At 30.3% G+C, this 23,194-nt stretch overlaps 2 protein-coding genes across 5 annotated transcripts; one reads left to right on the top strand and one right to left on the bottom strand.

Moving 5' to 3' along the window:
* The first annotated feature begins 1,251 nt into the window (after positions 1 to 1,251).
* Positions 1,252 to 4,450, top strand: msb1l (protein). The gene is made up of 2 exons (XM_088194699.1): positions 1,252 to 1,622; positions 2,877 to 4,450. Exons 1-2 carry the CDS (start codon positions 1,491 to 1,493, stop codon positions 3,918 to 3,920), a joined length of 1,176 nt encoding a protein of 391 aa, XP_088050825.1. The 5' UTR covers positions 1,252 to 1,490; the 3' UTR covers positions 3,921 to 4,450.
* On the bottom strand, positions 4,445 to 18,463 carry LOC148238566 (guanylate kinase). 4 transcript variants are annotated; one of them, XR_015811024.1, is made up of 7 exons: positions 18,314 to 18,463; positions 14,849 to 15,116; positions 10,568 to 10,791; positions 10,387 to 10,494; positions 10,052 to 10,205; positions 7,308 to 7,369; positions 5,496 to 6,024 (listed from the first exon to the last, which is right to left on the bottom strand). XR_015811024.1 is itself a non-coding variant. In XM_088194715.1 (6 exons), the coding sequence occupies exons 2-5, from the start codon at positions 15,103 to 15,105 to the stop codon at positions 10,087 to 10,089; spliced, it is 708 nt and encodes a 235-aa protein (XP_088050841.1). In that variant the 5' UTR covers positions 15,106 to 15,116; positions 18,314 to 18,463; the 3' UTR covers positions 4,445 to 6,024; positions 10,052 to 10,086. The 4 variants fall into 4 exon arrangements, 3 of the variants coding, with proteins under 3 accessions (XP_088050841.1, XP_088050869.1, XP_088050857.1); XM_088194715.1 differs by lacking the exon at positions 7,308 to 7,369 and having other exon boundaries at positions 4,445 to 6,024; XM_088194743.1 differs by lacking the exon at positions 10,052 to 10,205 and having other exon boundaries at positions 4,445 to 6,024.
* Positions 18,464 to 23,194: the final 4,731 nt, after the last annotated feature.

The following is a 23,194-nucleotide window of genomic DNA, read 5'->3' as shown; positions in this document are numbered from 1 at the left end:
TCGGCGAAAGCGGCGAGGGCGTGAGCGGAGCCAGTAGTTGAGTCTCGTAATGTAATCGTGCGACTGTCCCGTCTATTTATATATCGTACGGGAATTGTAACCTTATTGTTACCTGTCGCCACAGTGGTTTATTTCGTCGCTGGATGCCGTAGTGTTTTGCATTATTTTTTACAACAGAATGATAATAATTAGTGTTTAACTGTGGTGCTCTATTAAATTGCGCAATTATCAAGTGCAATCCTTTCTGCTCAAATAATATTTTTTCTTAGTAGTTACAGGGGTTTAACGAGTGACAATTCAGCGTGTCAAATGATGGTCTGCTCCGGTTGCGCTCTTTTCAACGTACTCTAGTGTCGTTAAGCTAATCTTGGCATTTGTCTGCGCGTGTCGATGGAGACCACTCACAATATTTAAGCTAATATGATTGTTGAAATTGGAATTGCAATGTAAATTTGACTAGTCGTACATTGTCTTTTTTCGTACCATTTTTAAATGCTTCTGATCAAACTTTAGGTAATTTATGAAATAGATATCAAACGTGTAAAGCTAATATCGCGAAGTAAACGCGTCATATGTATGCGCTATGTAGCAGTTAAAGAGCTTTTAGGGGTTGTGATGATGGCGGGTGGCAATGAGACACAGATTGAGCCGCTGCAGTAGTATATTTATTGACGGTTACAGTTGTTTACATTGTAAATAGAGGCGAACACGAGAAGATGCGTCCGCACGCCAGGAGGGCTGCCAGTGGAGAGAGAAAGACCGTCACGCCAACGCCACTTCAACGCCGACCAGTTTTGGCCATAAAAAATCTATTTTGGCCCCCATAAGCTTAAGAATTGATTTTAGAATAAAATTAAAATAGTATTTTTAGCAACTGTGTGTAAAATTATGTATGAGTATTTCTTTTAGTTGATAAATATGTTATAAAACATTTTTACTTTTGATTCAATTTTAAGAATATCGCTTTTAAGAAACAAGATGATGAATCAAACAAGTGGTTATTATAAATTTTAAAAGTTGAAACCTTTCAAAAAAATTATATATAATAACTAAATATAAATAAGTTAGCTTCAAAATAAACCTATAATGTGCTTACACACATAAATCTACCTAATTATTGTATTGTATTTAGAGCGTATTTTTTTTTAATATCGCTCAAAAATAAAATAAAATTATTGACCCATCACTGAAATTTAGAAATATTTCATTTAATAGTTATAATTTAAATCGTTCATGGTCAAAACAAAAGTTGTTAAAGCCAACGAATATAAGCGATCATATGTCGCTCAACGGCCGTTTTGAAACCAGTTGTTGATAATCCAACTGACGCTTCGTCTGGGTGAATCTGTTACACCGCGAAGTTAAAATCTCCATTGAACTTCTTCATCTGACTTATACCATCCTGGATTCTGCAATGTAACGTTGTTCGACAGTTTGGCCATAAATTTAATTGTATAAAGACTCCAATACACGCTTTAAAGTCGATAAAAATGGGCGCTAACAACAGTAGATATAATTCTGAGGAACCGGAGAAGAATCCTGGTGAAATTAGCGTCGGCGAGATTGTTTTGGGAAGCGACCCTCGTTCTCCAACTCCCGACATCAGCCGGACGCCATTACAGGTTTGAATAAACCATCTTTATTGCTTTAACTAGCTTAACTTACTTTAATCATATTATAAATGTAGTTACAAAGTGTCGGTAACTATTCCGATACAATATGTTAAGAGGACCAGACATCTTCTTTTGAGGAGGATTGTCTTCAAAAATGTAGCGCTTTTTAAACGAAAATTTCCTAAATGGAACTCTTTTTTTAGCTCTTGCACTAATCTATCCTCGAACAAAAATTTCCGTGATGACCTTTTTTAGCTCCCGCAGCAATTTATCCTCCTTGAAAAAATATTCCGTGATGGCCTTTTTATTTTTAGTGTCCTTTGATATTTTCAAAATCTGATCACCTTAAATATGTAGATAGACACAGAGTGCCGCAAAGGGGACCCTAAAAAGATACTGACAAAAAATGTAAAGTATATTTATAAAAAAAAGTTTTAGCTTTAGAGCCCATATTTTTATTCAAATATCTTTTTGTATATTGCGCTGAATCTACAATGCCATTAATTATAACTTTTTAATTTTCCAACTGTCATTTGCTTTCTAAAAACTTTTCTGATTTGACTTGATATAATTAAAGGTTCTCACTTTCTCAACAATTTCGAATATAACAGTGTGCTCAGATAAGGTCACCAGACGTCCTCAAAAATTTTGTTCTTTAACAAAAATTTTCGGGATACCCTTTTTAATATTTTTTGCACCTCCCCTTACAAAAATTTCCATGATGACCTTTTTATTTTTAGTTTTCTCTATTGATATTTTTAAAATCTGGTCACCGTAATTTAGAACTTACAAAAAACTGCTGCAGCACTTGCTTATATATTTTTTTCATTCTTTCAAATTATTCTAATCGTCTTTCAATATTTCCAAGACAAACCAATGAATCATTACATTCTGGACCTATAAAATGTTGCTATCGTACATAGCAAAGATTTAAATATATCAGTGAGTGAGAGTTAAGAGCATGCGGTCCACATGCCCTTATCTCTCATTCACTCTCGTCGCTTAACACGCGAGCGATCGAGAGGGAAAGTATTTCACAGCCTGTCCCTGAAATATATATGAGCTGAAATGTGAAAATCAAGGTTCCAAATATAAAGTTTGTAATATTCAGATGGCAATTTGAATATCAATGTCGATGTCTATGTATTTCTCACTTCCCATTTCTTCTACTTCCTGTGAAATTTGTTTAATAATTTTTCAAAAAGCTAGTTACGGCATTAGTCGTATTAATCCAGATTTACTTACTACAATTATTTATTTCAGACACAGGATGGCGTTCAAAGCCACAAGATCACTAAAAACGTGGACCTTACTAAAGAATGCTTCGAAAAGTTCAACAAAAACATACCCATGAATCCAGATATTAGATCAATATTGAATGAAATAGATCCTCGATCGCCTACTGTCGACTTCCAAAGGACTCCGTTAGCAGTATTGATCAAAAACCCAGAATTAATGGCTACTTACAATAAGATCAATGTCAGTTTAGATTGTAGCAACGCTTCAGAGATCGACATAGAAGAATCGAAAGTTCCTACGTTGTGTCCGAAGAATTTAGAAACAGAACTCAAGAATTTATCGATCGCACAGAACGAAGGCGAGACGTTATCTATATGCGTTGAAGAACCGATGATAAATCTAAATTTGGATAAAGTTCCCGTCTTAGGACTACTGGAAACGAACTTGGATTATTTAGAAACAGATTTGGATACGGTGCGAAGACGGCCGAAAAATAAATTGATTCAAAGCGTTAAAGATAAATCTGAAGACGATCCTCGATCGCCCTCAATCGGGATCGACAGAACGCCGATTTTGATACCGAATGTTGAACAAGTCCAAGATAAAGTACAAACCCCCGAAACTAAAACGGAGATAAAAGATATATTCAACGCAATGTCTCTTCAGCGGAAACGGGACAACAAAATCAGGTCTAATACTGAGTCACTGCTGATTTATGAAGATGTAGAAACGGAGAAAACTGTAGCGCCACCGACAGTCAAGGTCCCTAACGTTCAAAGTAACGAGAGAGTTAGAACGCCGTTGGCTTGTATGATGAATATTGAGCAGAATCCTAAGTCGGGCGAGATCAAGTCAGAGAAGAACTCTGCTAAGCAAGGAAAATCGAAGATTCCGGTGAAGGTGAAGTGTACGCCGAGATTCTTGGCTATGCATAATGCTCATACTCCGCGCAAAGGTGTGAAATCTTCGACGAAGAAAATCAGGAAGGTCACGATGGAAGTGAACGAGAACACTCCTCCTAAACCGAGACAGGCCAGATGGGATCAAGACGTTAGCGTCATATTGTGATTTTTTAAATATTTATAACTCCTATTTTATTAACAATTTTAATTATTCGACTTATAAGTATACATTACATTTCAAAAAAAGTTTTTTGAATAAACATGTTTATTTGTTAATTGTAAAATGTTTAAAATACAGTTCTACAATTGATTCGAAAATTTTGAATTTGCTTAAAATCATCAAAACGACAAACTAAATTAGTATATTTGATTTTTCAAGGATTATTATCATTGGCTTCCAATATTCGAAGGAAAGTCAAATGAAAACCTTAATAATCAGTATAATCTTTCAATATATGGTATTTCTTCGGTTTTGATATGAAGGTATGTATTTTGATTACCAGTAACTCTTTCTAAGGACATCAATACTGTATTATTTAAATTCTAATATGACTTCACTTTATGTTGCGTGCCTGATTTTTACTGCCAATTTATAAAACAGTAGTGGTATTTTTAAGGTTTTCATTTGACTCCTATTTTATATATGCATTAGAATTATTGTATAATTATGATTAAAATAAAACGATAAAATACCTACTTTCACAATTTTATTTAAATAATTGATTGTAATAATTGTAGATATAATTAACACCAAGTTTCATAAATATTCTGCACAAATCAATCTTCATATATACATACATCGTTAAGTTTGGTGATTCAAATATATATATATATAAATATCTAACAAATGATTTTAATTTTAAAAAAGATAAATAAAAACTAAGTACACAAGTATTACACACAAGTACATTAAAAATAATAAAAAATATTAAATTCGAGTTACAGAATTTTATAAAATAATTTACATTCATAAATGCTAACATTGAACAATCCTTAGAAGTGTAATAAAATAGAGTATATGCGAATACACTAAACGTTAGGGTGCATTTAAAAAGACGTCTCGGAAACGAGCTTTTCGTTTGAATAACTAATTATTAGTGCAAGACGTCTTTGTCTAAGTTTACAGCGTGCATGCATCTAAATGCGACGATCTAAATCATACTTATTCTTAAAAAACATAATATAAATAACAATTTGAAGTATCTAAGATCATATCGCTTATGTATTATTGACATCTGATTGGTTTCTATTTTTAACGCATAACATACGTCAAAATATCGCTAAGAAAAATAATACGACGACGATGTACTGCCTAATTTAGAAACATTAAAAATAAAAAGGACAGATATTTTTTTAATAATACTGCCACAGATCCAATTTTTAAATATATGAGTAAATTATATATTCAGTTCCAAAATTTTTGGATACATCAATCATTATATATAAAATAAATTGTCATGTATCTGTAAAAATATTTTATTTTTATAGACGTGTGGACTTTGTAAATCACGGTCAATTATTTAAGGAATAATAATCATATTTAATTGTAAAATTAAAATTACAACAATACGCTCGCATGATTCGCGTCATAAATACTAATACGAAAAACACAAATGGTATGTTTAAAAAAATAGGATAAGTATTTATATTAAAATATTTAAATCACATCATAACTGGAACTATTTTCAAGATTCTTGGAAGTAAAATGTTAATGTTTTTTTTTTCCCACCTCACTATTAAGTTTTACATTTCTTAATAACTCTTTAAAATAAATTGTGAATCAGGATCTTGTTATTAATTTAAAAGAGTAAAATTATTATAAAGACAATTGGCAATTTAGGTACTAGTACAGACATTTGTACAATAATAAAAAAGTATTCGACACAATTATGTTACATCAAATTAAAGCAACTTAAAATTATTCGTAATCCGCACACTCAGTATGAAATTTTTGGGAGTACTATACCCTTCACCCATTATTTAAGTAATAATATAGTTAAGTAAAAATCGTAAGTTTTATGAAATTTTACTTTCAATCAATTTTTATTCCTGTTAGTAATTTTGAATAATTATTTAAATTTACCAAGTTAAGTATGCGTTAAAAGTTTGTCAGAGTCATACTAAAAGCAATCTAGGAGATGTAATGAGCTTCGATTCGCTTCCCAGATTGATCTAAATATATGCGGAACGACTTAAGCAATGATCTCATTTTACAGGTACAACTAGAGAACCTAGGGACGTCGGTGATAGTAGAACAGGGCCGCCGTAAACTAAAAACAAAAATAAATAAAACATAAAAACTGAAAAATATTTAAATAAAACCATAAATAATAAAATATGAGCAATTAGGAAAACAATAAATCGTTAATAGTTAAAGCAATCTGAGAAACGGAACGACCTCAAAATATATTTCAAAGTCATTTCGCTTCCCGAATTGAGGAAAATACCATTTACCAAGATACACACTGAAAATAATAAGCAACAAAAACAATATGCAATATAGATAGAAAGCAGTTGTCGTTTTACAATCACGATAATAGTAAATCGGTTATATCTAATTAGTTCTGGACAAGCAAAACGTGATTAGTCTACGTATTTATAAATAATATATATATTACGGTTCGTATCTGTTTAAAACTATACACATGTATATGATTATAAAAATATTTAGTTACTATTGCAAAAACTGCGATAAAATTTTAATTAAAATAACTATTTGGCACGGTTCTGTTGCTTTCATTCGTTAACTCAAAACCTCATTTTTAAATCAATATAGAAGCGTTTCCACATTTAATTTAGTAAATATAAAAAAATAACATCAATTGCTTCATGTGGGTCTATGTTCCATGTTAATTTATTTTTTGATTTTTGTGGAGAGCTTATTTGGGAAACGCTACAATATCTCAGAATATAATATTTCTGACGATCTACTAAAAACACACATATCTACACAGCAACACACACTACACAATTTTCTTAGACTAAAATGACACAAATATATGCGTTAGTATGAAACACTTATTAGTGTGAATAAAAAAATATTCAATAGTTCCCAATGCATATAAAAATAAATATAAAAAAACAGTAACAACATGCAAAAGCACACTATAAAATTTTTGTTAATCAAATATTCAACCATTTATTAATTTCAAACATAGACTTAAACAACTACTATTGCATTTTATTTAAGTAAAATAATGAACCAAGTGCCAAATCAGTGATATCCTCACAATATTTTTGACGCCTGGATCTATTCAATTATAGAAGTGCAATGCCAATCACCTATTAAACATCAAGTGATAAACTCTCACCGTGACCTCTATTGCATTGATAAAAGTTAACATTGCATTTCGAGATAAAATAATCAAATATATAAGTGGAAAAACGACTCATCCGGAGAGCTCCCAATGTTGACTTTATTGTGTTAATCGGCACACTTTCAAGTTTGACAACTTCCAAGATAAAAAAACATAAGGTGTCAATGAGTTTACTAACTACGTTGACGCTAAAGTGATAGGTAAACAGATAAAACGCATGCATAATGTTAATTCACCATTCTTATAACAATGGATGATCGTTGAACGACAATCGGGATCTAATCCGTCGCCAGCTCATCTGGGGAACAAACAACACTTTCCTGTTAGACGACAGCAACAAATAATAAAACAGATACAAAAGCGGTTACAGTTTGATTAAGTCGTTGACAAATGTTAATAATTAAACTACATGTATTAGTATAGTTACGTTTCACTTGAGAAAACATTTGATTAAACACAAATGTTAAAAAACTATTCAATATATAATACATACATATGTACAAATAAATGAAATACATAAATGGCTTGAAATGTAAAATAAACATTTAACAGAAAATTATCAAAAAACTGTCAAATAAAATGATTTCTTAGATTTTTAAATGATAATTGTAACACATGCACACCCATATATGTAAATGTAATATCCGAAAAAAGCATTAAAATCTGAAAACTTCTGTTCTGTAATTTCCACTATTTTTAATATACATTTTTATCATTCGATCTTTAATCTTTATCAATCATTTAGATATTGTAAATAATCATAATAGCTTCCCTTTAATTTTTAATTTTGTATTTGATCTGAAAATCAAATAATATAGTAAATAAGTAATAATATTAAATCCCAATATTTCCTAAATAACATTGTATATCAAGATTTTTTCTCTTAGTTTCGTATTTAAGATTTTTTAATTTTCTAATTCACCACTTATATAACATTTTTCATTAATATTTTTTTACAAAATTTCAGTTATTACGTTTTTGTTAGCATGTGTAATTTTTTGTTATAGCCGATTATATCAATTAAACTATTAGTGTACGTAACTATACATTTTGTCATTTATTAAAATTATTGATAACATAAAATCTATGTTATAAAAAAATAAATTTAATATCAGCGCTCAATTTCACATATAATTATTAAATAATTTAAATAATTATTAAATATTATTAAGTGGTACAATGTTTTGAAAATATTTAAGTTTTTAGTACAACTGTAAAAACGACTTTAACATAAAAACTACACATTAACAAAAAATATATGATAATAATTTAACAAAAAATCAATATTTTTATTATATAGCTATAATTGTGGCGACCACTTGTTATGTCAAATATAAAAAAAACTGCTTCCTAGCAAAGGGTGACTTGGCACGTAACCGAAAGCTACTAAATTTTGATTCCGAGAACCTCCTTCCCTCTGCCATATAACCAATTCAAGCCACAGATGGACAGTCGCCGTCAAGGAAATGTCATAACCGCGCAGGACGGAGAGTAAAGAGATAACTACTATTTTATAGTTGTTAGATTTATATATAATATCAATTGGATCAATAAAATGTTGTTAATATAAAAGACTGAATTGGCAAAACCACATAATATTCTGAAATAATTTAAAATCACAATTCTTAGCTTTTCCCTTCTATTTTTCCTGTATAGAAACTATTTAGTGAATGAAAAATCATTGATGTAGAACATTTATCAACAAATTTTATTCACCTCAACTGTCCCTAAAAGTTCTTCAAATTGTATATTACATAAAAACATTCTATTATTGTCAGGTTGTCCCCTTAGTTTTGCGTTTTTCTTTCTTACATTTGCAAAAATGTATAATTTTTTATAAATCAACGATAATTTTACTTTTTTTTCTGTAGTTGTTAATAGTAATCGTATCAATGATGCTATTTAGTAACGCGATATTTTTTGTTTCGATACTTTGAACCACAATGGCAGTGGAGATAAAATAGTCTCAGTTAAACTACAATATATTATGTTTTATGAGTTTCAACTCGGTAATAATGCAATAATAGCAGTTAAAAACAACTGTAATGTAATGAGCATTTCTGCCATTAAATTTAACAAGTGTCAAATCGTTTCAAATAAATGTGGTTGTTAGTGAGAATATTAGGGCTGCCATAAAAGTAGGTTTGAGATTAACGATACAGAAGCTAGCACAAAGGCTATTTAAAAAGTTTGGAATAGTTTTAATTTACAGAATATGAGTATCTCATAAATTGCTTGAGAAAATTCTCAATTGATTCTAGAACACAAAGATTTATTTTTAAGACGAATTATTACTGAAGACGAGATGTGGATCTTTTAGTTTAACACGCGATGTAAAAGGTAGTGGTTGGAAGCCAATCAACCCCCAATTAATTTTTAACTCATTTAACCTCCACCTAAAACACGCAGCTTAGGGAACAACCTGATACATATGTATCTATAAAACATATAAACTAATTAATAAATAATGTATTTTTTAAAATATAAGTCATATTGACAGTATTGTGATTGCATTCGTTGATAAAATAAATAAATATATTTCGTGTGTAAAACATTCTTTATTGACAAAGAACCACTCAATATACTGCACTGCTATCAGGAAAAAGTCATAAAAATGTTATTGACCCTCAAAAACTATTGCAACCATACTTATAGCCTTTATCGTTATGTATGTTTTTATTACTGTCTTAAACAGTTTAAAACCAACGACACTCATAATGTTTTACAACTTCTGTCACGGAACATGGAAGTTTTTGTTTTAAGTATTGACCAACGGTAACTAATTTATTAATTCATTGGCAGGATTTGAAAAGAAAATACAGAACAGAAGTTACTTCCCTGCATGCTCATGATAAATCGGGTTTACAATCATCGGACAAAAGCGGTTTACAGTCATCGGACAAAAGCGAAAACGACACAGGGATATACAGGACGGTACAAAAATAAAAAGCACAATGTTAAAATAAAAACGGTGACAAACCATTTGCAACGAATATTTTAAAGAATAATATGTCTCTAATCTTTCAAAGTGTACATATCGTATACGCTTTGAAGCAGCGATGTACAGTCCACGATTCGCTGACACGGTTTATGTGGCTGGATTTGTAATGACGAGTTGCGATCCAAATTTTGAACTAATAATACCAACGAAATAATATATAAATAAGAATCATTGCATGTAAAAAGAAAGCAGCACGTGATATATATTCGGTCACTAATAAAAAATTATATTATAGAAAAAAAATTTTTTAAGCATTCTATGACATGAAAGTGATACTCTATTTTTATTGTAATAATAATTGATGAGTTTCTCACCCTTTTTCTCTTGGCCCAACTGCTGGAAGATATGCTGGCGCAGTTCAGCGTAAGCCTTGTCAACGTTATCGTTCTCAATGACAACATGGAAATTTCCGGAACCTTCACCTTAAAACGAATGTGAAAGTCGAGTCTCTTCTCATAGCGTCACTTTGTACATACACGAGTATAAAAAAAATACCATATGCCATTTCCCGTCGGGCAGTGTCTAATCGTTTCTGAAGGGAATCCTCAGTCTCGGTTTTGCGGTCACGTAACCTGCGCTCCAGTTCGTTCATCGTCGGCGGTTTTACAAACACGAGAATGGGGTCCAGATCCGTCTTCTTCACTTGCTTCACTCCTTCGATTTCAATATCCAAAACGCACACCTTTCCGTCAAGTCGCACCTTGTCAACTGCCCTTTTGCTGCAATCAAAGAAATTTATCAGATTCATAAATTTATCAATAGGCAAACTGGAATAAAAGCTTTAAGCATCAGTTAATTGTTTACTGGGGATTCTAATACCGGTATTACCGAAACCTAGATTCCGACAAAATACCGGTATTTACATTAAATTCAAAATTGATCCATTTTTTATATTGCGAACATTTCTGGGGTAAATTCTCTTTTACTGGTGGGAGCTAAAAAAAAGGCACCCTAGATATTTTTTTGTTTACGGCGTAAACAAATTTTTTTGTATTTATTTTTTGTTATACCAAATATATTAATACCGGTATTTCATATTATTGTAGATACCGGTATTTTAAAAATCAATATAATTAAAATACCGGTATTAATATATTTGTCCGGAATTGCAATCCCGATGTACTGTGCAAAAATCTACTGAACATCATAGTTACTAAAAGATAAGTCTTCACCAACCATTGCTATTGAATCCCAATCTTATAATTAATGTTTTGTATTTCATTTTATTACTTCAAAAGACTATAATAATCGTGATGCATTAATATGAATGTTATACATTATATTTCGTTATCAGCGTGTCACCTTTGGCTTTCATATACAAAAGCAATATCGTGATAGGCAGTGAAGTAATTAAATAGATAAAATCTTAACCGCGTCACAAAATTATTAATCAAATATAACTATTCGATCAATACCCATATAACTTTGAAATAAAATATTGTTTATTTTGCTAATTTCTGATACATAATTGTATGCTAAAATAATTTTATCAAAGCCTTTTACTAATATAAACATGTTTAGCATGATATGAATATAAATAGAACAAGTTATTATCCATACCAATATATACAATGTGATAATTTTTTGATGCTAGATTTTTAAGGTTGTATATCTATTTTTATCACATTGTACATGTGGTTTCCACTTTACGTGTACCACTGATTACAGAATTATGTAGTACAATATCGATAAGAAAACGATAGATATTAATATAGCCAACATTCCATTAAAGTATATAAAAGAAAAGTTGATATAAATAGTTCATTTTCATGAATAACTATTATTATTTTTACTTTCATGCTTCATTTTATCTAATCACAAATAATACCAATTATAACCGCTTTTTATATTATATGTTAATATTTTATGAAAGTGAAATGATTGGTAAATAAAGAAGACAAAAAGATTTTTATTGGAATAAGGTAGTTCCATCTTGGAACACATTGAATTGTAATTGAATACTTGATTTTTTTGTCGACATCCAAGTGTTAATGAAAATATAAAAAAAATAACTAATGTGCCTAAAATACAATAATTTCAATATATGTTTGTTAATCTGTAAACCAGAACCATAAAAAATATATACACAATGTTAAATGTGAACCGGATTTAAAGTGAATGTTTATATCAAATCTAAGATCATAAATCTAGATTATTTCATTCATATACAATCTATAATCAGTGATATATGTCAAACATATTGGGTCTTCTGTATTCTTAGATAGAGATCTTATAGATTGTTTCATCGCACTTGAATTATGCTATAAAGATTTCTCATCAATTGACTTTAAAAACTACTACTAATATTGATTTTATTCTTATCTTTTGGCTCTTGCTATCTTTAAGTACTAGTCTACTAAGATTCTTTCAGCATGGGATGAAAAATGCTGATAATATAAACGACAAAATTTATAATAGGTGTGAATTGAAATTATACTCGGAATGTATCGCTTACGATAAAAATATTCCATACCACAAATTACTTCACCTATCGATTATGTCATCAAAAAAGTTTAGAATTTCGGCTTGAGATGTTTTAACATGTTTTTATAAAAATAATTTCTTTGATTAACTAAATCATATGAATGTTGACTAACTACAAATAATTATTATAAAAACATGAATCATTGAAAGGGATAAAAAAGATCATGCTATTGAGCTGTAGTATCAGAATAGAATGCTCAAAATACATTAGATAGCAAAGCGGACCGATATAATTAATGACAAATATAGAAATAAAAAAATCAATGTGCGTGCTGCGGTGTGAGTCGGTGCATTGTCGTAGAGAAGCGAGTACTTTTTTAGATGTTTTAATTTCCATACATCAACGAATTTTGGAAAAAATTAACAATTAACAATTACCCAAAACAAAGACTCAATGTGTGTGTTGTTGAAGAAAGCTAGGAATAAATTGGATAACGGAGGGCTAATTAGTCAATCATTGTAGAGCTCTATATCGACGATAGTTTATAAGAAATTTCCAAAAGTAGTACTTAACCACGGTTTAAAGGTGTCCGTGAAAAATAATTAATTAAAAATGTTGAAATATTAATTTCAAAATAGCTTATGTTGCAAACTTAAGTGTGTCGCAACATGTTGTAATTGAATACCCAATATTTATCGAAACCAGAATTTGAAAGTTTTCAATTACCAAACCAGCTCACCATCTTCATGCAATTATAATTGCAAATCAAGATTTATATTTAGACATATTTACGTTTAATAATATAAACGCATAAAAACACATTTTGCGCAGTTTGTGTGCATAAACAGCTTGTGAGAGATTTAGCTGTCTTAAAAATAGACTGTAAACAGGTCAGTCAGTGAAGACATATGCCGCTGCTAAATCAACAGCATAATACATTTACACATGTAAATAAAGCCATAGAAAGTGTTTTATTTAAAACTATACATTACATTATTACTCACAGAAATTAATTTCTTTTGTGACTTTGAAAGTTGGCAAGAGTCCAATGTTCTAATATGGTGCATACTCGTTGCTTTGTTAATATTTCCGCATTATAGGCGAAATTATTGTAATTGAATATGGATATTAAATCTTAATTACTGTGATTGTTTTAGAATGTGCGATTCAATTGCAACTCGATGCCAATATACGAGAAATGCGAGTTAATGATAGGTGAATGCACTAGAATCAAGATCGTGATGTTATAATTAGAAGCAAACTGTTAATCAATATGAAGAGACTAAGTCCAAAAACATGAAAATGACTCATGATTGCCAACGTATTCTTTGTCGTGTTATCTAATATTTGAACATCAAAACCATTTACAAGGCATGCAAAATCTCATTATGCCCAAACATACCATACTGATTCTTGAATGGTTGCATTTTATTTGTACTAGTGGTATGATTTTGACTAAAAAATGTAAACAAATACCTTTACAATTAAAACGAAGGATTGGCTTAAACGGATTACTCTTTATGTTTAGTATAGGTAGATTGAAGCTTCAAATCCGAATTGAATAATGTGAACATAGTGTATCACGTTAAAAAATAAATGTTGAATTATTCTTATCTGCCAGCAAATATTGATATTTTGGATGCTTCGTCTGTGACATTGCAACATCAAACTTACCATGACAAAAACATTTTATCTTGTAAGTCACATTGAGCGACTGCCCTTTTGTCTTATTTATTATAATGGCAAAGGCGATTAAAGCTGGTGAAGATAAAATACATTCCTGCTTATAAATGTGATACATGCCTAAACAACCAACATACTATTGCAGTTTTGATAGATCCAAATTATTCAACAGCACTAACTATTAAGTTTGGTTCATTTTTCTTTGTCCATTATCTTATCAATAAGTAAAGTTGTGTTAGCTAGAAATTTGCAGCAGAATGTCCCGTGAAAATTTCATATTTATAAGATTTTATTAAAACAGAATTTATTTTGAAAATATTGATTAAGCAATCATTTATTAAAATAGGCTTTAAGAATTTTGTCAAAAAAATGTTAATCATAATAGACATGCGTGTTTTTTCTTAGTTAACGATAGTTACTTACACTAATCAATAATGTTAAAATTAGAATCAAATAGAATAGAATGACCAGTATGAAACACGACACCTCTTATAATTGAGTTTGTACTTTCGGTTGAGAAAACATGCAACAAAGGGATAGAAAACAAAGACACGTTTGTCCATATAATTGTTCTGCAGCACGTTCTCGTGTCAAACACATAAGACCTTAATCGAGTTTTTAATGACTCCATTAATAACACTAGATCTTATCACGCAACTATCGATTACCTCGTGCCATACATGTTGCCGCTGAACACAGCCGTTTCGATGAAATCGCCGCGCTCCACCTCCTTCTTCATAGATTCCCTATTTGTAAAGTGGTAGTGGATTCCATCTTTCTCGCCTTCCCTCGGTTTCCTTGTGGTGTGCGAGACGCAGAAGCCGAACATCTCGGGGAACTCTTCTAGGAGGCGTTTGAGTAGGGTGCTTTTGCCGGAGCCTGAGGGTCCGGCGAGGATGAGAGGACGAGGGCCGTGATGCACCATTGTCGAAAATACTATAATAAAATTTTGTAGAAAATATATTGGTTTTTAAATATATTTGTAAATAAAAATTTCTGCAAAAATAATAGTTATGGTTGATAATACAGACATGGCTCGTATTTTTCGGGTCAGAAAGGTCAAAATACATCGGTTAGAATATTTATTAGATGGTCTGTATTTATATTAATTGATTGAAATTTATATTAAATGGTTAGAATTTAAATTGGATCAGTATTTATATTATATGATATATATTATAACCTCAAGGTCAGTTTTATGTAGACATATAGTCAACATAATAATACATAGTAATTATCAAGGTATTTTAGGGCTAACTTGTTTGTAAGTATTTTAGCCGCTGCTTTGTCGTTATTCCCGCTTCGTTCGTCACTCTGAATACTTTCGTGTCTTACATACAATTAAATAAATTCGTTGAAAGTTATTCATGGGGTATTTAATTCTGACCAACGCTCGCTCACGTCTAACCTGTCCAACAGTTTTGGTGTGAGTGAGATATTTTCAAGATATTTCTAAAATGAATAATTTATTGCCCATTTATATTTATAAATGTTATAATATTTTTTTAATTAATTCACATGATTGTCCTATATTTTTTATTCTGACCTTATGCTATTTTTATTTTAACCATTTGATGAATAATATAATTATGACGAGGCTGTTCATAAAATTCTGACCGAGATTTAATTTGTTGCTTAAAGATAGTAGGGATATTATAAAAGTAGCAACAAGGCTAGTAGAAATTAAGGCGATTATTTTTTATTGCAGTACTGCCATTTCTGTTAGGGTATGCGTGACGCAGCGGAGTAAATAAAGCCTCATTACGAATCAAAAGTTTATCATATCATAAAATGAAAAGTCTGAGATTAATAATCAATTTTATTATAACTGGTTTTGGCTGGATTATCAAAAATCTGGACAAATACCAAGGTCTTCTAAACCCTGTGAAGCAATTAAAAATCAGCTAAAAGTAAAAATCTGAATTATTTACAAATTCAAGAAAGAGGGTATATGATATTAGCTCTTCAGTAATCCATTTCTTCTGTGCAAAAGAGCAACTGTCGCTGAAATTCATTGCCAACTCGTTCAAGTTGCCAATTTATATATAATATATAATAAAGAAGTGACATTCATGATGAAGAAATGAGTGTAAGGTCGTCCATTGTCACTGATGAACTCGTTAAAAAATGTTCATATACATTTATTAACATTGGAATAGTGTCTTTATGAAACTTAATGAAAGTTTAGGATACCGAATCCCTGCACTCATTGGGAGCCGAGAAAGGAAGTAGCCATGAGAATTATATGACGTAATCAAGAAAATCGATTTTAAGCTCACCAGATGCATCGACATCCAGTGACTGCTGAAAAATCTATGAATTATTATTGAGTAATAAAAGTTAAATAAAACGTTTTATGAATATTTTCTGATTTTACTCTCGGAATATAGCTCAACATATTTATATATTTTAATGTTCATATATGGATCAGATTTCATAAATGAAAAATCTTTTGGTTCAATTTTAAAAAGCATGTATATTTTTAGGTCTGTAGTTTTGATAAATGATCAATAAATTAAATTTTTATACCAAAAACTTAACGGGTCAGTATTTTTATTCAACAATCGGTAATTATTTTAAATGGCTTGTTATTTATAGATTAAATGTTATATAAATTTTTAAATAGCTAGTCATATTTTAAACGAATGTTTGTATTTTAACCAGGGTTGTGGAGTCGTATGGAAATTTTTCCCGACCCCGACACAGACTTTAGACTTCCGACTTCAAGGTCCGACTCCGAATATAAAAATTTCGATAAGATAATCTTAAAATATTAAATTTATTTGTAATTATTTTATTTATTTATTTTAATGTAAAAAACAACAAAGAATTCAATGGTAAATAGATCATAAAACAAGAATTGGTTCTAATACTTTTGTTTACTGACTTAAAACGCATGGCGTACAACGAACAATTAAAAAATTATTGATCGGGGGCGGAAAGCGTTAAAAAGGAATCGGAGTCGGTCGATATTTTACGACTCGGACACCGCTTACAATGCTCCGATTCCACCGACTCCAACTCCACAGTCCTGATTTTAACAGTACAAAGAAATACGTTGCTACAAAAAGGCTCCCTAAAAGTCTATTATAAAATATTTTTATACGAGTAAGTTTAAGTTTGTGTGTAATATTTCAATATTGTCGGTAAGACGGGTTATTATACATGTTACAAGTTGCTGTCCTATAAAATTATTAACCGATCATATATTAATGTTACGGTTACTAATTATTTTATTTAAAAGTTACTTACCATCAATTGTTAAAGAAACTGAACATTTAATTAGTTGTATATTGACACAATAAAAATAATACATTTATGCTGTTGGGTTTATGAAAATTTGTTCATAATTTAAGTTTTTTTGCTTTTAATTTTAGAATAGTGATCACAAGCAAAGTATATGTATGCAATATATCAAATAGGCCAGAGATACAAATATGTTGTAAACTCTCTAAATATAGATACGAGAGAGTTAATTTTGATAACAGTACAGTTTGCTGTAATTGGTGTTCTTATATTTTTTACGTGTTTGACTGATGTTACAATAATAAAATATTTTATTAGTTTTTGTGGTCACTCCATGTGGTGTTGTGTTTTATATTGTTTATTTATATTCTAAGTATATTATTATTGTAACATATGGACGCTTTATAAGACATTATGGTTATTACTGATAAAAAAAATTAAAAGACAAGTATTATATGTGTTTATGGCCACTTTAAGTGGGGTCGTGTTTTACATTGACTTTTAGATACACTATTATTGAAATTCAAATATTATTGTAACACATGCACGTCAATTGAGGCATTATGGTTATTTTAACATTAAAAAAATACATATCGAAAAGATGGCCATCTATTATTTTGAGATTATGACGAGTAAATGTTGCAAAGTAAATATTTGAATAATTAAAAAAGCGGCCATGAACTAAATCGTAAAATTTAAAAATAGCACGCACATGTCCTGCACAACCATCGCGCGCAGACGGACGTTGTCATCGTTAGAAGTCGAAAATGGAGAAAATGATCAGAAATATCGTCGTAGAGAACGAAGCGCACAAAACGGCCAAACTCCGCGAGCACGTTCTCCGCACTCACTGGCTAAATATGCGTAAAACGTGACCAGGAAATTACCTCGGGTTATTAGATAAATTTTCTGTGACGGCCGTCGGCGGCGTTGCGAGGCGGCTGCTAAAACGAGCGAGATCGATCGTCGGACTCAGTCGACGAGAGGAGTACGCTCTCCCAGACACCCGTCCGCCGGCACCGCAAAACACGAGTGCCGATGGATTACGATAAAAATCAGTGTTGCCAATCGAAAATATCGAATAAATAAGACAAAGGAGCACGTCCGTTTACAATTATACATGATATGAATTTTAAACGAATGTATACTTTATCACTTCTTTCAACATCATAGCAATATACCAGGAATGTCCAAACTTTTAATTAAAAATAGTACACGCGATATATAAAGAACGAGAGCGTCCTCTTATTTACCCATTTACATACATAATATTGTTATATACTGTAAATGTAGTTTGATTATATGTAAAAAAAACAATTACATTTTTTTTAGACTATTTTTATACACGAAGGAATTTTAATATTTGTAACTTCTATATTATTATTTTGTTTAAATTTAATTTACAACATATAATAAGCAAAATATATTTTTAATACAAACACGTAGTACTGGCTCATCTTAGGATATTTTAGGCGGGTCCCGAGTATTCTTTTTATACTTACCAAACATAATCAAATTAAATATTTAGACGAATATTTTACATGTTTACTATCGGAGCTTATAACGTAACAAAGTGTCAAACCGGATGCCCGTATAGGAAATCTCGGGGTCAGATTATACGAGACCATTCAGCATTAAAACGTTTTTTCGATATTTTTGACGCACATATTATTTTACACCTTTGTAACTATTATATTAGATTTAGAATAATTATTAGCCAATGTAATTTTAAATGAAAATTTAAAATTAAAAACCTATATAAACCTAGAAATGTAAAAAATCTAGGCAAGACAAACAAATAAAGCATTATGCTTTAGTAAAAGTAAAAAATCTATACATCAAATAACTTTTAAAAACACGAATCCGAAAGCATAAATGCAGTACGAATTATTTATTATTAGAATTTATAATTTTTAGTAAAATTACCATTTATCTATCACCTTTTTTTAAAAGTAAAACTAAAAAGTCATTCTTTTTTTATTCGTAAACAATTTTTTACCATTCAAATATGTACTTCTGACATATAATAAAAGCTTCCAAGAAAGCATGCATATTTTCAAAATCTGACACGAACCTTCCTTTTCTTATGCAGTGATTTTAAAAATGCAGCTGTTGTGAAACATAAAAAAATAAAATCGAGAAATAAAAATTCTAGAATTAGCATTTTTTTTTAAATTATTTATAAAATATTGTTGTAAATAAGACAACTTGAAACTAGAAAATATAAAATTATATATAAAAATGAATAACAGTAACATTAAATATTATAAATACTATTAAAAATAAAACTAATGAAGAGTATAAATCTGATGCTATCTTTTAGATGTTCGTATCTATTTTGGTCAGAAATGTTTTTAAATCGCCGCGATTAGCTGTTTGCAGTTGGTTTCTTTCTTTAATTAGCAGATTTGTGACCGCACGAATAAACCCACATTTTAATAAATACTACTAAGAAATGGAATTAAAATCTTTTGAAACATAGCCCATAATCATAGAGTAGTAGCGCCCACTTTGAGAAGCACTGGATTAGACTGCCGATTTCAATACTCATCATGAACTGGATCGGTGACCATCGGGGCTTCGTTGTTCAAGCGTATTATGAAAACAATCGTTCTGCGTTATCGAAGCAATATTGAGTATACGCTTCGCACTTTCGTATAGTTTGGAAAACGATTTTGCTATGTATTTATAATCTTCAGACAACTCTAGAAGTACGCTGAAAATAAAATCATCTGGTAATTAATTTTAATTTAAAAAATAATAAAATAGTTAAATTAATAGTTAAAGATAATTATTCTTCTTGATATTATACTTTAAATTTTAAGCTATGGTTGTTAGAACATCAGAAAATGAGAAAGTAATTAGAGCACCCATTCAACAATCGGTAAAGCGTCCCGTCTTACTCATGCTATGACACTAAGGTTATGAAATCAAAAATTGAAAATTGCTTCATAACAAAATTATTGGTTAGCTTAATTGGATTGGGTGAGATAGGTCATAACAACCGCAGAGCCTAAAGTGTTCGTTGTTAGCTGTTCTAATCAACGATAGGCTCACTTCCATATAAATGGGGACATATAACTTTTTCCTTTCGAAATATTGTACTCAAAGAAATACGTTTTCAAACATCTTCCTCGATATCATGTTGATTTGAAAGAAAGGAACAGACAATAAATCATAACAATTCCACATGAGATGACCAATAAGGTTATGGAGAAATTTTAGGAATGTCTTTAGTATTGTATTATTAAACGCGGCCGCCATTTCAATTATAAACATTCTAAAACATAATAAAACAAAAATGCCATTATTTACTTTTAAAATATATCTACAATTTTTTTCAATACAGCATTATTAATTTTTATATCCGTGCAAAATTTGAAATATCTTTATGCTTCACTATGTACTATACCCTGTTCAGAAATCACAGTCAGTAGGCAATATTTTATTACCGCACTTTTGCCGAATAAGCATGTCATACGATTTTTAAACAATTTCATTTTTTTCTGGTCCAGTTCGTATAATTTAATTTTGCTATTTTTCTTTTATTTTTACTGTGTATTATTTTTTTTACTTGTATTATTTTTTCTATAACCTGATAAGTCACGATAGTCTTAATTTAATTAAAAAAATAAATATATATAAATCAGCACGATATATCAGTAAGAATGTATAAATTAGTGACTAATACATAAAATAATTTGAATTTGACATAAACCCTAGTATTAAGAAATTAAATTCGAAATTAGTGATTATTATATAATTATAATTTTAATCAATCATCACAGATTAGCTTTTTCTAGATGTTCATAGTCTCACTAGCAGGGCCAGCTATGGCGAGTGTGGAGCCTTACGCAAGAATAGAATATTATGTAATTTTGCCAGACGGATGGTGACGAGTGGCAATGAGAAATAGATTGAACTGCTGCAATAGTATTTTATTAAGAGTATATGTAATTGCATTAAGAATATGAAAGTGAACGGTGAACGAACATTGTTTATTCGCCAAAGTCCACCAAAAGAATGTGCCGCCGTCACGTCAGTGTTACTAAAGTGCCGCCAAGTTTTGGCCATAATAAAACTTACAGATAAATAAATAGACTCCCACCTAACGAATATAAAATTTATTCAATAATATATAAAATACACTAATATAGTATCGTAAATCCAAATAAAATTTCAAATAATTTCAATATGAGAAGTTCGACGTTGATTCTTCAAATACAAGTAAATTATTTACATATACGTCATGCAAAGTATCTAAATTACAAAAACTGCAGAAAAATCGTAACTTCCGTAATCAAAGTAATACATCTTAGAATTTTATATTATATAGCGACAAAGGAATCTTTAAAAATATGCTCAACATAAAAAGTTTTCGAATCACTTCTAATAATCAATGTATGTTGAAATATGAAACGCCTATTAATTTCAAAACATAGACTGTCAGAAGAAAACACAAGATCAAACAATTGCATCTTAATAGTTTAGTGTATTTTCTTGATTTATTACGATGAAGACAAACGTTAATTGTCGATAGACCGAAATATTTTTAATCGAGCGTAGAACGAGACCACGCTATGCCTTTTTGTCATTATTTATGCACGCACACAAACTCATTTCCTACCCATACCTGATGACGTCAAGCACGCGCGGCTTCTCAAACACTCAAAATAAAACACAACATATTTTTTACATTTTTTCTTTAGAAATAAAATATTAAAAAATAAATGATAGAAAACACATCTATAAAAGATAAACCTAAATTACTTTAAATAAAATTACTTAAAATAATAAATTAAAAAAATTCTAAAAGCTTAGCAATCTGGGCATTTTTTTACCTTATGCATTTGACACATAGGTATGTAACAACCAAAATACTGTACACGCGTAATATAATTACCAGAATAAAAGTTAATATTACGAGTACTACTGGGTGAATTATCTGAAGGCGAAGAAAGAGGAAGTAAGTTTCAAGCATACCCCAGCTTTGTCATATTTGTCATATATTTTATCATAACAAAATCTTGATATCATGCTTACATTATACGTATGTTCCGTCTTTTCATTACACTCCGATGAATCTGACATATTTGAGATGAACTATAAATAATGAAAATCTGTTATTACTGTTTTTATAATAAATCATAATTTCAAAAGTAAATGTGAAAAATACTTACTTCGTATTTTCAATAATTTTCGTCTGATTCCAAATCAAACATTTAAATCACGTCTTCGTTATCCGAGAGAAATTCTACACCTTCAAATGCGAGATCCGATTCATCGGAATCATTATATCTTTCGGCCATCGCTATACATATTATTTAAACTAAAGTTAGTTTATAATAAAATTATTTAACGACGTAAAAATAGTAAATATACTTGTTAAGTCGAAAAATAATTGAGAAGCGCACGAATATTCTGCGCTTCGACGTAAATCTCCTGACGACAGGCAATCAAGTACTGACGCGCGTTTGAAACACCATCTTAGATACCTTGCCCTAGCTCTGTCACACACACTTTGCATCTCGCTCGCACACCTACAAGTGAATCCGTGCGAGAAAAAAGGGGATATACTCACCCATCTCTCTTGCGAAATTTTCTGACAAAGCGGTATAGCATGGGCACGTGGATTCATCAGAAACAACACAATCAAGTTGTTTTGATCCTTGTTTCTTTTACACAAAGGGTTCCAAGGGCCTCGCAAAATTGACGATGGAATTTTGACGGAGCGCGAGGTCAAAGGCAGCAAAACAGATTTCACACAA

The sequence above is a fragment of the Plectrocnemia conspersa genome, unplaced genomic scaffold (genome assembly GCF_051122295.1).
Source record: "Plectrocnemia conspersa isolate PC_06_02 unplaced genomic scaffold, ASM5112229v1 ptg000001l, whole genome shotgun sequence".
Classification (NCBI taxonomy): domain Eukaryota; kingdom Metazoa; phylum Arthropoda; class Insecta; order Trichoptera; family Polycentropodidae; genus Plectrocnemia; species Plectrocnemia conspersa.
This window is presented reverse-complemented; position numbering and strand designations above follow the sequence as displayed.